Here is a 15,025-nt window from a genome sequence, read left to right as displayed (position 1 = left end):
CTTATGGCCATCAAACAACAGGCGGGTTCACTTCAAAGCAGCAGCTTCAGCAGCCTGTAAGCTCGTCTGGTGCCTTTGAAATAGCCGAGCTACAGAGCCACCCTTCCCACAGCCTTTAAATGAAGGAGGATAAATGACTTCTGTGTGCATGAAGTCACTTCAGCAATCCACAGAATTTCAAATTTCAAAGTAAATTGTTGAGTCTGGAAGAGGGGAGGCCCCACAAGAGGATGCTTTTCTTGTGAAGTTGCGGTCAGGGAAGATTAGGTCTAAAAAGCCTTGTGGTGTTTAGCAGGAGGAGAAAACTCTGTGTGATCACACTCAGAACCCTCCACCCTTCCCAGCCCAAATGTACAACCTGATCCATGGGGCAAACATCTCCACTTGGACCTGCAGAGCTGCTGCAGGGCCCATACCATAAGGCAGATTGCTCTGCTTTTCATGTAGCTCTTTCTAACATCATCTTTAAACGTGCAGCTTTTCCTGGCTTAGATTTCATTATGCTTTATCAATAAGTAGACGTAAATAAATCAGATGAAACCAGAGACTGAGGAGGTCTAGATTACACCTCCATCTCTAGCACTTCTGGAACTCGCTAGCAGACTCTAACAAACCACCATTGCACACAAAACAGTTCATGCCCAGCCTGAACCAGGGAGCAGACAGATGCGGTTTACCCTTCCACAGCTGAGCATCATCCCACTCCAACCAGTTACGTGCCAGAGGATGCTTGTGGGAGTCACAGGAGCCTTTGCTAAACATCCCAGCCCCCGCACGACCAGCAATGGGTTGCCCTCCTCCTCCTGGAGCCAGCCTTTCCCCCTTAGGTACACCCAGACCTTGCTTGCTGGATATAATTCCTCACAGGAGTGCATGAAAGCAGCTCTTTTCCTCGGGAGTTTCCCAGGCTGCGCCACCATTTCCCATCCCCCGCCCAGGCCCCTGCTTGCACCCCTCACCCCTCAGGTGTGGGGATCAGGGCTGTGGTCCCCAGGGCCACCCAGGCTGGGACTGGCCGTGCCACCCCTCGCTTACCTCGGGACACGTACGCTGCCAGGCTTGCTGCCGCCGCTCCCCTCCCAGCCTGCCTGAGACCCATCCTTTCAGGGACGATCTTTGCTTTCTCCTCTAATGGGAAGTGCAGCAGCTGTTGCTGCTAATACCCACCACCTACGGCAGCCTCCCGCCAGTGCCCAAATCCTGCCTTAATCATCTTAGTTTTCCTCTCTGTATCCCACCCGTGTTTTTGGTTTGGTTTTGTTTTTTTTTTTTAATCTCTTCTACAATGAAAACAAAAGCAACTAGCAGGGGGGCCAGCAGAAAGCTGTGGGGTTTGTGTGGGACACCCTGGGACTCCTTTGCAGAGATACAGGAGGATGGGACTGTTGCTTGCCCTGTTACCCTCCCCATACCTCCCCCGCTTCCAGCTGAAGCTTTGCAAAGCAAAGCCACGTCAGCTCCCTCTAGTCCGTGACCCCCCCGAGGAGTGTGCCCTGTCTCTCGTGCTTACGTAGGAGTTATTTTGGCAATAAGAGCAGAACTTTGCTAGAAGGGCTGGGAATATGCATCCCATGCACCAGGAGGAGACATCGACACCCCACAAACCCACCAGAGCCGGGACACAGGACTAAACACCTGATATGTGTGACTGTCCCCCGGCACAGGAGCTGTGTTTAAGTCCAGGTTGTCACTCCTCCTCTTTGACTGAGCTACAAGGCAGCCATGCTGGATCCTGGCCATGGAGCTGATCCTGTCTCTTGACTTCCCAGCCACTCTCATCATTATTAGAGTCTTCAGCAGGAGATGCAGAACAAACAACACCATGGCCACGCATAGGGCTAGATCAGGGGTGTCAAAATGTAACTACTTCTACAGGTAACTACTTCTACATTTATAGAGTCCTAAAATTACATTGGACCTTTCGAAGGCAACCACGAGGCTGATGCGGCCCCCAGTGAAAATGAGTTTGGCACACCTGGGCTAGAGAAATGGAGTGACAAGCCCATGGTCTGGCCAGCTTTTTTTCAGCCAGAAGACCCTTAAGAGGCAATGTCAGATGCGCCAGTGCCACCGCGAGCGGGGCTGGCCCTGTAGGGCAGAAAAGCTGTTAAAGATGGAGGGGCAAAAGAGCGCTTGGTGCCCTTTAGTCCTCCTCCTCGGATAGATGTGTGTCTGACAGCTAAGTGGGTTCATGTTGGTGCTTGGGCCACTCTCCCTGCAGGACACGGCGAAGCTCTGTCCTGTCCCGTGACTAAAGGAGACGCACCAACACACAGGTGCCACCACCACGTTTTGTCTCTGCAGCTCCACAGTGCCTGTATCTGATCTTGCTCAGAGTCTGACCAGTGCAGGAGCCTGTCTGGAAAAGGGACCAAGGTGACCTGTGCCTGGGGCACCTCCCAAAAACTGGAGGCAGGCTTGCAGACACCCCACTTATTAGTGCTGTTCCCATCATCTGCCCTGCTCTACAGCCTGTTCTCAGAAGTGAAACAAGATGCTGGGCTGGTGCTGAGGTACTGCCACTGACAGCCCAGCTCTCATCTGTTTAACTGGTTTGAAAGTATGGGAACTGGTGTTACTGGGCTCTCAGCAGACTGCTCTCCTCTGCATTTGAAAGAGGTCTTCTAATCACCAAATTTCAAGATATAATGCGAATCTTATAGTTTTCTTTCTTTTTGTCAGTGGAAGCAGAGAGTTTTAGCTGCAGTAGACCAGAGGGAGGGGGGAAGAGTTTGCATTATTGCTTTTGTTCCTCTTGGTAATTACCCGTATGTTATACACAAAAGAGAGTACCTTTATGATGTATTAATCTCATCCTAATTCTTTCCTGAAACCAAATGGTCTCATGGCTTTTCCTTACTAATTTATTCATAAGTTAACCTATCCCTTGCTTGTAATTCCAGTGAAATAAAGCAGCAGCTCCAGGCCTCTGACAAGCTGCAGGGAAAACACCAAACATGTCACATCTGTTCCGACACAGTGGCCAGGTCTGAAAACAGTGTTGCAGGTATGGATTTGTGTCACGACATGGTGTTACAGCATTGCATGGTCTTCTTCAGCTGCTGCCACGCCTTGGGCACACATTTTCATATGCCAGCTCCAGCGAGGACCGTTTCTCTACTGGCTTCCACATGAAAAAGGGGGGAAAGCAACAGAGAGAGAGTGCAGACCCCAAAGCACTGGTGTTGGGTGCTGCCTTTGTGCAAAGCCAGGGAGAGAAGGCAGAAGAGCTTCAATCAAAGAGACCCAGACACAGCCCATCTGTAAGAGCGTGGGTTTTACTTCAGCGCTGAAGTGGCTCTGCTGGCTCCCCAAGCGGGCAGTGGTCCCTGGGCAGGGCAGGATGCGCTGCCGTGGGCGTGTTGGATGCAGGTTTAGCAGCACCAGCCCGCAGAGCTGCATGGTGCTGCCTGAGTGCAGCGTTAATTGCTAAGCTGATACGAAATACAGCCTTATGCAGAGTTTGTCCTCACTGCCTGCCCTCAAGCAGAGGAACTCAGTGGCTTCAAAGCTGCGCTCAAACCAAATGTCGCAACCGTCACCTCCATGGAGATGGAAAAATCCTGTCACAGTCATTACCGTGACACGAGCACCTACTAGCAGCCTCAAACTGCACATTTGAATGCCAAGTGACAGGCAGATGTTTCCCGTAAGAAATACAGCCCTCTTCATAGCCTCTGGTTGCATCACCCACCAGGACAGCATTGCCTCAGCCTTCTCTGGCCAGAGCTTTGACCTGCTGGAGTCATTTGAGCACAGGCAGGCTCTGCGTATCACCCTGACGATGGGGCCCAGACAGACATGAAAAGAGCACATGGCACTGCTGTCACTAGAGAGAAGTTTGCCTTTTTCCTGTCATAAATTTCTTTGTTAGTAAGAAGCTGGCAAGGAGAAGGGGACGTAAGACAACTTACACCCTGCTTTCTTAGCAGCATTTGTGTAGCGGATTTCTAGAACAACGGAAACCACAGCTGGGATTTTAAAATAGTACTAGGAAAAATTGTGCATGCTCTGTAACAGCTTGATAATTAAGATAGACTACAAACCATGTAACTTGAAGTTTCATCGACTTAGTGCACAGAAAGCTTATAAACCCGTGGACATCCCAGGCTCCTTGATGCAGAAACTTTCTCGTTCTTGCAGATTGCTTCTACCTCTCCACATCGTCAGGGTACAACAGGCAGAGCAGACATGGAGCAGCAGATGTGGAGCAGGTGCAGTGGAGATCAGTGTGTAATGTGGACACAGGTGTAAGCAACCTAGCTCTGACACTCTGGTCACTTCATTGACAGGTTGAGAAATGCTTTGCTACTGCAAGATAATCAGGGTTATAATGAGTTGAAAATCCTTCCCAGCCAGCTAGCAACTACCTCAGTCCTGTGAACAGTGTTTTGGAGGGTTAGAGAAGAGTGGGCAGGTTGATCAAGCAGGGAGCTTGAAGGTGGCAACAGTTGAGTTCAAATCACAAGGAACTGATCATTAAACCAAGAAAGCTGGAAGCACCAACTTTTAAAAGAAAATTTCGGGTCATCTTTAAAACTAAGAGCAATACCCAACTGTAGGAGAGTGGTAAAACTCACGGTAGTCCCACTGGGAGAATGTAGAATAATGGCTACAACTTGGCTTCTCAAGGTTGACCTGTGCATGTCTGTTGCTCTGTGTTTGGGGAGACCAGGCAAAATGGAATGTTTCTGTGATGTCAAGTTAGGCAGAAGGTCAGCAGAAGTACTGGCTGCTCCACCCATTTCTATCCACTTGATTATTTTTGCTATCTCACCAGCTGCAGTTCAACAGTGCATTCAAATGCTACTGCTGGAAAGGAATTGACACACACACAACGTATAATGTGGCCTCCTGAGCCTCCTTCCCTTACAAATTCAGCCTAAAAAAAAAAATCCACTTTATTTTATTTGGTAACTACTGCAACCTGGGCAGCTGTTCTGCGCTGGAAGGGGAGGTTGAGGAGATGGAGACAGACAGTGCAGGGCTCTCTCTGGATCTCAGTAAGAAAGGTCTGGCCGCAAAGATTTTGATAACTGATTTACTAAGGCGAAGAAGAGAAATGCATACAGCAAGTAAATTGTTAATCCTTTCAGATGCTGGGCACCCCACGTCTGTGTAGCATCGGACAGAGCCCAGGTGGACTTTCCCATGGCATGCTGCACAGAGCAGCATCTGATCCCATCCATGGAGAGCAGCTCCCCCTTTTCATCACTTGAGCTATTTTATAATTTCCTTACAAGATAACAATCCTCTTTCTAAAGGATATTCTCATGAGAACCTGTTGCTGCACGGGTAGATAAAGGCAAGGCCAGGCAGGTGGTGCAATCGCCGTACCGAGTGGGAGCTGCCTGTGATACGATGAGCTGCTGGAGGTGTCCTGCGGGCTGAAAGCCACACCGGGCGTGCAGCACAGCGTAGACCTGAAAGCCACGCCGGGTGCGCAGCCCAGCACAGCCCAAAGCCGCCGTGTGGATCACTGATGCCTCAGCATGCAACAGCCCTTGATAGCAGCTCAGGAAAAGCCTCCTCCTGCCTGATTTCTGAGCCTCGGAGAACAGTTTGGCAGAGGGAACTGAGGCTTTGAAACTGCTGGCTCCACTGTTTGTTTGCTTTCAAAACCGACACGGGGCTGAAGCTGCTCATGGGCTGGCATATTAAAGATCAGGTATTGCTCTGGTGCCATCAGGCGAACATTCGAGGGCCACCACTTTGCAAACAGGTTCACACTTCCCTGACTACCGTGAACAACACAGCCAAACCCAGACTTCTCAGAGCCAGTATGAGCCTTAGGATTTAATGAGCAAGTGGTATCCAGAAGGACTCTCTGTAGCTGTTTTGTCACTGTAACATTGTGAAAAAGATGGCAAGAACTCAAATAAAACAATGTTCAGTGGGTTTGCATTGGATTCCCTTTGAACTAGGAACCAGGTGGCAACAATGTATACAACTGTGACGTCACCAGTGCATCCCTGTAAGGCAGATTTTTCCCAGCATGCTCTGCTGCTTTCATATAGGGGCACTCCAGGCTGCCCCAGGCTCTGGTCCTTCCCTGCTTCTGGCTGCCCCCTTGCACAGTGAGTACTTCACTCCTTCTTCCAGACTTGCTTTCTCTAGTTTCCACAGGATAAGCTGGGCTGTTGTTCCCAGCCAGGTTTTTGTTTAAGGAGATGTGGCTTTTCAACTGCAAGAAACTTACCCTGGATGTGGGGATGTTTTAAATCCAGAGTTATGGATCTTTCTAGAGCCTGTCTGTGAACTGGAAGCATGGAGGGAGGTGGGAGTAGCAGAGTGGTTGAAGGGCCTTGGTTTCCTGAAGGGAGTGCAGCTTTAGTCTTTGAAATACAGTTAAACTTTATTCGTTTGGGATTTTGGATTCCTTAATTTTGGGTGCATTCTTCTAAGACAAGTGAGGGACAAGCACTTGCGAGTTGCTCAAGGAATGTTTCGTTGTCAGGCCTGACTCAGGTGAGTGTAATCTACAAGTAAAACAGTTTTATACACAGGTGTTGGGGCAAGAGCATTAAGATATGGTAAATGAGGTAACACAAAGGACGCGTATGGAGATACACTGCATTTGTAAGTGTATTTGTATCTCCCAGTGGGATAAGGACGTTATAAATTAGGCTGAGTCATTTTTAAGCATCAAGAGTTTGTGAAATACACCGTTCTGCTTTGATGTTTATCTACAACTATGATGGGATGGCTCACCTTACACTTTGTGTAGTGATCCATGTGCTGCTCTGACAGCTGTCCGGCCAGTGTCTGATTGACTTGTGAGTAGCATGTTGTCACACAGAATACAGTAAGTCAAAACAAGATGTAAAGATAAGTAAATCCATCCAAGATTAGTGTTTTATCCAACTCAAAACAAGCTACTGGGCTGCCTGCTTTAAGTCAAGCTTAAACGTTCACTTGACTTAAAAATTGGGGCTGAAAATTGAATTAAGGAGGAAAAGTCTTGTAAAATGTGCATAAAGGTCAGTAATTGAGGGAATTCAGTCTTGAATTGATTTAGTTACTTTTGAAATCTGAATTTGGATTACAACAGCTCCTCTTTAACGCAAAATCTCTTATCTATCTTACATTGTAAAGAGTGATTTCATAATCTAGAGTACATTAAAAAACCTTGCCATTTAAACTACATAGTATTTTCCAAGTTCAGAGTTTAATATGTGATTAGGTCATTTGATGTAGTAGATCACAAGTGAAAAGTATTATATAACTAGACTTGCAGAAACAGAACTGCAATTAAAAAGTTAGCAATGCAATTCTTGAGGGTAAATCAGTCTGTGCAAAATGTGTTGCTATAGGTGGAGGAGGGGGAAAGGTGGAGAAGAGGAAAAAACTAACTTCATGTTAACATTAAGAAAAACACAGTAACCTGTCAGCTGTATATAATGACAAAACGAATGAAAAACTGCATGCTCCATTTGGAGGTACATATTTCTTTCCAAAAAAAAAGTCACAGAAGAGCAACTTGGTGATTTGTACTTGCACCCTGGGCCCTTTTCAACCCTTGTCAGAAAGCGTCAAATTATTGAAGCATAAAGTAGCATCTCTATTTTTCTGTTCTGTAGTGGCTTCTGAAGTGTTTAATGTGGAAAGGTTAACTACTGATTGCAAAATCATTTAGAATTATTCCTTCAGCTTTAAAAAAAATTGCAACACACATTCTTTCCCTTGGATAACTGAAATGTAACTGTTCCCTGCTTACATTAGGGCTACTGGTACTTGGAAAGAATAGGCCAGTGTTATGTTCACACAATTGTCTTGTGTTCATCCATCCACAACTAGAAGTATTTTTGTTCCTGGAGGCACTATAAACTGCCCAGAGAATAAAGCAAGGCTTCAGAACACTCATTTTAAAAATTGGCTAAATAACTTCACCGTGAGGTGCATTAACCTAAGTTACAACTTTGTCCCAAGGAACAAGAAAACATTCTGAATATCTGGATGTTAATTGGCATAACACTCAGACTAAGAAATATCTGAACATTCAGAGTTCGTTTTTTCATGGCTGACTGCATGTAAAAAGAGAAAACATAATTTATAAATTGGTATAAGTACCCATCTAAAATGGAGCTGGATTTACTCAGTGGGCTCCAATTACCTGGGAGCATTGTTACAAAATATAAACAAACAAGTTCTGACTGTTGCCTGCACAGAGGGCCCCCTTCCCTTATGCACAACACATACTAAAGCTTAATGTGTTCGTTCTCTTTTCTGACTAGAACATAAAGATGGTACTACATGGGGGGGAAGCTGGTGAGAGAAAGAGTAAACTGTCTGAACGGGATACATATGGCACATTTACAAAAGCGTTTGGATTTCTAGTTTGTTTTCAGAAGCAGCTTTAGATATTAGTTTAAATTGCTTTTTTTGGAAAAAAGTCCTTTGTGTTTGGTAGAGATGCAGGGGAAAAAAGGTAACCATAAGCTGAAGTAGGGTTGGGAGCACAAAGGCAGGAGGCGAAGCCACCACCAGCTGTGTTGACAAACCAATGGAGAGCTTGTCACCTGTGCCTGACCTCCTCAGATGGCACAGGGCTTTCTTGTCATCCTTGGGGCTTTTCTTGCATTTGATGCAAGTCTTTCCCCACCCCTAACTGTTGAAGAGACACTGGTACATCCCTTGATTCAACCCACAGTTCAAGATTTTTTCAGGCAGCTCAACTTTTTACCTGATGACTTCTATTAAACTGGCATTTAAAGCTGACCCTGTGTTTTCCAAAAGGGACAGGTCACTGTCACCAAAACATGAGCTTTTCCCTTCCCAACAGCAGTTAAATTATTGGTTTGCCATCAATACAAGACTGTGATTTGCAATTACTCCATGCCTGCTCACCTTCCAACCGGTATTTCTGTAACTGTCAGCATAATTAAATGAGCTGTTGCCGTGAATTAGTCTTGCAGCACTATTACATGCTTTATTTTTTTTTCTGTACAGTGGAACAAAGCAATACTTTGAAACAAAAACATTCAGGAAATTTACACTGGTTTACATTTATTTTAAAAAAATATCTAAACACTTGTGTATTTCACCTGTAGATAAACTACAAATCAAATAGGGCTCATCACTTCGATGAGGTTCACAAGTACAAAACAGACTCCTTCTGCCATCTTCACATCCTCCTCTTCTGTGTGCTTATGTACAATACTGTGAAAAGGAAAAAGCAGCACATGTAGTAAATAACATGCAATTCAAATATTGTTTCTCCTCCCAAAACACTTTCACACTGGTGCCACATTCTCCTTGACTTTTTTTTGCAAAGTGGGATTCAGTTCTTATTTCTTTTATTCCCTCCTTCCCAGCCTCCATGTTCTTAAATAACTTGGTCAAACTCTGCTTCATTTATCTTCTCTACAAGTCTCTTCACGTCTGACTTATGAATTTTCTCTGGTTTTGGATATTCTTCTCCCTGGCATGTCCTGCTATTACAGCCCAACTAACTGATACCAGAGTCATTTTCTGGAATCTGGGATACTTCTCAAGCTATGATTAAAAGCAAATCTGTCTTGCAGTGGGGCAGGATGCTAATTGTCCTTGAAGTGCACTAAAACCCATCTACTGCACTGGGATATTGAAAGGCTCAACAGTAAAGTGCAAATGATTTTCTTGACTGGCAGTAAAATCTTTACCCAAAGATAAAAGTAGCCTTCAGCACTAATGAACAGCATTCATTCAGGTCTGGACAATCACATCACAAGAAAATGTTATAGTGCCATCAGTATCTGTAGTGTATCAGAAATTTATGCAATATTTTGCCTATCAAAACACAAACTTCTATGGAGCAGGAGCCATCCAAGTGAGCAGTAAGTGCAAAAGGGTAAACCTGTCAAATAACGGAATAAGCTCTATGGAAGGATAGAATAGAGCAGGCTTCTGTAAATGAATTTCAAGTTCAGAGGCAAAAATGGCCACAAGAATGAGGAAAAGCACAGATGCTGAAAAGAGGTGCTGTAAAAAGAAAATATATTAAGGTTTCTCAGAAAGTCTAAAGCTAAAGTTCTCACAGGCAGCTTGCTTACACCTCAGCCACTCATCAAATTCAGAAATAAATATCAAACAATCCTCTCATGAGTAATAACACAGGGAGGAGGAGTTACCATTATTTCCTCGGATAAATGCATCCCCATACTTGTTCTTTAATTGTCCATTTACATATTCTTCAGTCTGTTCCAGAGCTATATTCATATACCCATCCAGGCAAGCCAGGACACCTGGAGATAGTGACAGTTTAAAAATCAATCAGCTTAAACTTCTTTTAAAATAAACAAAAATGCAATGCATTTGAATAGTACTGAAAAAACCTGTATCTGTGTAACAAACTAAAAGCCCAGGCTTGGCCAGATTAGTCAGTAGATCAGAGTATTCTTCAAAGAATGAAGCTGGGAGTGAGGAACCCCAGGCACTCTAGTAGCAACTTTATCAGCTGACAAGAGTGGGGGTGGAAAAGGAAGTCTTTGAGGCACGACTGTCAAAACATTGACAATTTCCACTTTGAAAGTTTAAGTTGTCCCTTCTCACTTGTATTTTAAGCCACACATCTGAAAAGAACTTATGACATTAAGTGTAACTGGATAACCTAAGGACAAGGCTATGTAAATGGAGTTTTCATCAAAACTGGTGAAGGATATATCTGAAAAATAACCTTTTTAATACAAGACACCATACACACTTTTTCATAATTATGCTTGCAGATCTAGAAGAACATTGGCTGCAAGTCTCTGTTTCGATGTAAACAAAGTTCAACATTTTCAACAGGCAAAGGGTTTTCAAAAGACAGGGAAATCTTCCTACAAAAAGAAAATTATCCTGTTTAATTAACGCAACTCAAGAAAAAAATCTCTGCCATTTGTAATATTAGATGTTCTTTTGATCAGGAAAACATGCACTTGAGTAGCAAGGGTTTCAGACAAGTATTTATGTTCTCACTTCTCAGTGCCCTGTGGAAGCTGTACCTCGTTCCCACAGCACTTCTATGTGCTGCCAATATGATGACATTTTTTCGAAGTCACTCCTTGGTGTCTACACCCACCCTTAAGATCAGAATGAAGGCCATCTACAAATTAACTCACCTAATGAACAAACAGACTATGCATGTAGGAAACTGAATGTGGGAATGAACAGATGTAAAGAATTGCTCAGGGAATGCAACCTGATTTGTTAATTGTGTGCATAAAACAACTTGTAACAAGCTGTGCTTATCTCCAGCTTGCCTCTGCGTTTTCCTGACTTCATCCTTGCACACACGGACAATACCACTAAAATAACTTTTTCCTCTGTTTGAAAAACATCTAATTTATTTGCCTGGCATTAAAACAAGAGAAATATAGTGTATTGGTTGTATTTGGGGAGAAAAATCCAGTCTGTGAATCCTCCTCAGTAACACATTCTCATTTTTCAGAAGTGTTACTGTAATATCTTCCATTAAATAATTAGGAATTCAAGTTCTCCTGCCAACCTGTAATGGTTTGAGGATTATTATTTTCCTATATGTTTTTCTTTTCTCTGTCTCCACAAAAAATGGAAAAACTGACTTACTGCTCACAAAGTCTTATTAAATGCACCAAAAACCCCAGGCAAAAGTCAGAACTCTTTTTCACTTCAGTAATCATGAGTGCTCTACATAACAACAGAAAACAAAAAAAATGTTTATCCAAAATTAAATTGAAATCTATGAGGTTTCTTAAGCTACCATTCAGTAGGCCATAAATGTAGTATTTTTAAATGCTCTTTTCCTAGAGTACATTAATGCTTACTTCATCCTCTTCCTCCTTTTCTTTGTGTTTACTCTTAGGCCACTAATAGCATTAAATATTGTCACTGCCTACCCTGACTAGTGTTTTTATCTATCTATATGTAGAGATTTTTTTCATGTACATATCCATCTCTACACATAGGAATCATACATATTATCACTGATTACTTTCCCAGAGCTTCTTCCCTTAGCCATGCACAGCACTTGTCAGCGTATTGAGACATTTACAGTTACACATCAACACTTGTATTAGGCCACATTTGTGCATGTGGTGGCTCAGAGGGTGGAGGTGCAGACATAAATTAGCAACACAGCCTAGAGGCAGAATCTAGACAGATCTGCAACAAAAGCCTGAGATGCTGGCTTTTTTTAATGTTTGGCTTTTACAAATGTTGGTCAAGTTTCTGTAGAAAATGAACTGAATGTATATTTTTCAAATGAGAACAGTGTGCAGGTTTTTAACCACAGGATCCCATCAAGTGGGAAGGACGGAAAGCAGAGAGAAATAAGAAAGAGAGAGGAAAAAAATCCAATAACAAATAAGTGTTTTCAAAGGAACTATGGTTCAATTCCCAGTAGATCTGATTGTGGGCATGTCAAACTAGCCTCGTTGAGGGAAAAGTTGAGTAGTTGATCTGCAGCAGTTAAAAATGCATCTTACCAAGCAGAAGGTACTAATGTTCTAAAAAAAAAAAAAAAGTGCATCCAAACCGCAGATCCGGTTTGGTCCTGCCTTGTGCGTACCTTTAGGCAACTGATGACTTGCTCTAATTGACTTTACTGAGCTGTCACTACATTCTTCTGCAAGAAAGAACTTACAGAGGCCAAAGATGGATAAGAATTAGTGAAGTTTTTCAGCTACCAACTCCACCTGAATTGCTCAGACAAAGTGGTTCTTCAAAAAATGTCACAGATTGCAAATTTTGTCAGCTGAATGTCACTAAAGAAGAAAACGAAGGGATAAGAAGGCTTTGCTTGCTCTGTTGGTGAACAGTAACAATTTAAAACTGTCATAACACAAAGATTCCTTGTCACAGCACAAACAAGTTTTCTCTCACAAGGGCTAAGCTAAGCCAATTGAATTAAATCCATGTGAAGCAGTCATCTGTAGCGGGACTGTAATGTACAAGTAATTTCGGAATAAAACGCCAAAATTGTGCTCAACGGGAGATACATTGTAGTTTTAATTAAGCTTGGATACTATTAAAAAAATTGGACAGGCTGATAGTCTTATCCTAACAGGAGTAGGACCAGGACATTTCACTGAACAGAGAAGTTTAATTTACTGCTTAAAAAACCCTTATAATCCTACATACGGTGCATGAAGATGTGCAGATAGGCTGAAGAGTTCTGGAATTAAACTGCTGCACTGTGTTAAAATGCACTGGGCATATAGCAGCAAAACCTCGTTAACCTTCCTCTTGTATCTCTGTGAGTCTTCATCCAACAGGTGTTTAGGCAGTTGTTTAACCAAGAATGTAAATAACTGTTTCAGCCCTTGTGTAAGAGCAGGCTCGGGACTGATAGCACAGTTTACAGTTTGAAGCTTTTCTGGACCAAGGTCTACACTAGGAATTGGAGAACAGGTAGGTGAAGAAAAAAGGTAGTTCCAACAAGGGGTGCTATCAGAGCACTGAAAAGGGGACTGCCTGGCCATTTCAGGAATTGTCATTCCAGCCAATCCCTACAAATATCAGTTTAGAAACTCAGAATCATTCTGAGACTCCAGTTTAACCATCTCTAACTAAGAACACTAATGATTTAGATAAGTAAATTTAACATCTAAATCACTGTTAGTCTCCTTTTCATTGGTTTCTCCAGAGCTGACTTTCTATTTTTAACGCCACCATTCCGAGATCTGTATCCACATACTCCCAAGACGCCGGATCACACTGTTTTGCTTTTCAAAAGCAACGCATCCGCTCCAGCCTCCCCAAATAATGGAATCATGGACTTTACTTGGTGTGAGAGACAGATAAAGAACTTACCTCGATAATCAACTCCAGAATTTAATTTTACCACAACTGGCCTTCCAATGATTTGCTTTAGGAAGTCACTAGGGGTTTGCTTCCTTAGACTCATCTTGATCTTCTCTGGTAAGCTGGGAAGAGAAGAGAGAGAAAACTTTCCAATAAGCAACACGTTGACAGGTGGACTTTAAACACTCAGGACAGACAGGCAGTCTCCCGACCCTTAATACTTTCAGTAGGAGAAAATATCAAAGGAGATAAAAGCAAAACCTTAAGGCTGGAGGTAGAACTCCTAGAGCCACAGCATTAAACTTTGGCATTTTTATAACTTCTGAAATTATTAATAAGAATTCTTGCTTGCTGTGCATCTTGTAAGCTTCCAACGGAGCCAAAGGCCTCATCTTCTCTGTAACACTTCTGGGTAAAATGGTTTTACTAAAATTAGAGAGCAAAGTTGTAATAAGTGGTTCGTATCTTTAGGAGGTGGAGGGAGAGGCCAGTACATGTTCTGCACACAGAAGCCTGTGCCGGAACAGCAAGAGAAGGATCTTTTGTTCGTTTGTTTCAGCTCACAAATACAAGCGAACAATAAATTTGAAAGGATGTCTTCAAATGAATCAGTAAGTTAGACTAAACTTAGAATCGAGGCCTGTGATTAAATTGTATGGACACCTGAAAGGACGCTGTGATTTAAAAATTCACAGTATGGCACACATGCCCCGTTTGGTCAGTATTGATTTACTACTGCTTTAATGTTACTTTAAGTCATTTTGCCCAAGTAAGAGCTGCTCTGCATTTATATCGGTGGTAGAAAACAGTGCTAACGCTGACACGAAGTACAGCGTCAACTTTTTGTTGCTTGTTTTCTGCGGCAAATCGCGGTAAGTTACTCCGGCAGCGCAAGGATTTCCAGGTGGGCGGTTTTCCTACCGACACCCCTCTCAGGGCCGTGTGCGGTGCTGGCACCGCGGAGCTCGGAGCTGCCCCGGGAAACACGCGGGTTCGGAGCCGCAGGTGCTGCCCGCCCCGAACAGCCACAACGGCTCCAACGGACGCCAGTAACGGCTCCCGCCGCACGCGGGGCCGGGGTACGCGGGCCGCACAGGAGCCGGGCAGTGCCCCCTCCCTGCCCACACGGCGCGGCCCGGCTCGGCCCGGCCCGGCCCGCACTCACCCTCCGCCGCCTCCTGCGCCGCTTCCCCGCGCTCCCGTCCAACCGGCACCGCCCCGCTACGGCGCGGCGGCGGGGACAAACCGCGCCGGGAGCCAGAACGCGTGGGGCGGGGCCTGG

At 44.1% G+C, this 15,025-nt stretch overlaps 1 protein-coding gene across 1 annotated transcript; it reads right to left on the bottom strand.

The window, feature by feature from the left end:
* Positions 1 to 8,903: 8,903 nt before the first annotated feature.
* LSM6 (LSM6 homolog, U6 small nuclear RNA and mRNA degradation associated) lies at positions 8,904 to 14,960 on the bottom strand. Its single transcript, XM_065634628.1, has 4 exons — positions 14,909 to 14,960; positions 13,753 to 13,865; positions 10,110 to 10,223; positions 8,904 to 9,159 (listed from the first exon to the last, which is right to left on the bottom strand). Exons 2-4 carry the CDS (start codon positions 13,844 to 13,846, stop codon positions 9,125 to 9,127), a joined length of 243 nt encoding a protein of 80 aa, XP_065490700.1. The 5' UTR covers positions 13,847 to 13,865; positions 14,909 to 14,960; the 3' UTR covers positions 8,904 to 9,124.
* Positions 14,961 to 15,025: the final 65 nt, after the last annotated feature.

The sequence above is a fragment of the Caloenas nicobarica genome, chromosome 4 (genome assembly GCF_036013445.1).
Source record: "Caloenas nicobarica isolate bCalNic1 chromosome 4, bCalNic1.hap1, whole genome shotgun sequence".
Taxonomy (NCBI): Eukaryota; Metazoa; Chordata; class Aves; order Columbiformes; family Columbidae; genus Caloenas; species Caloenas nicobarica.
This window is presented reverse-complemented; position numbering and strand designations above follow the sequence as displayed.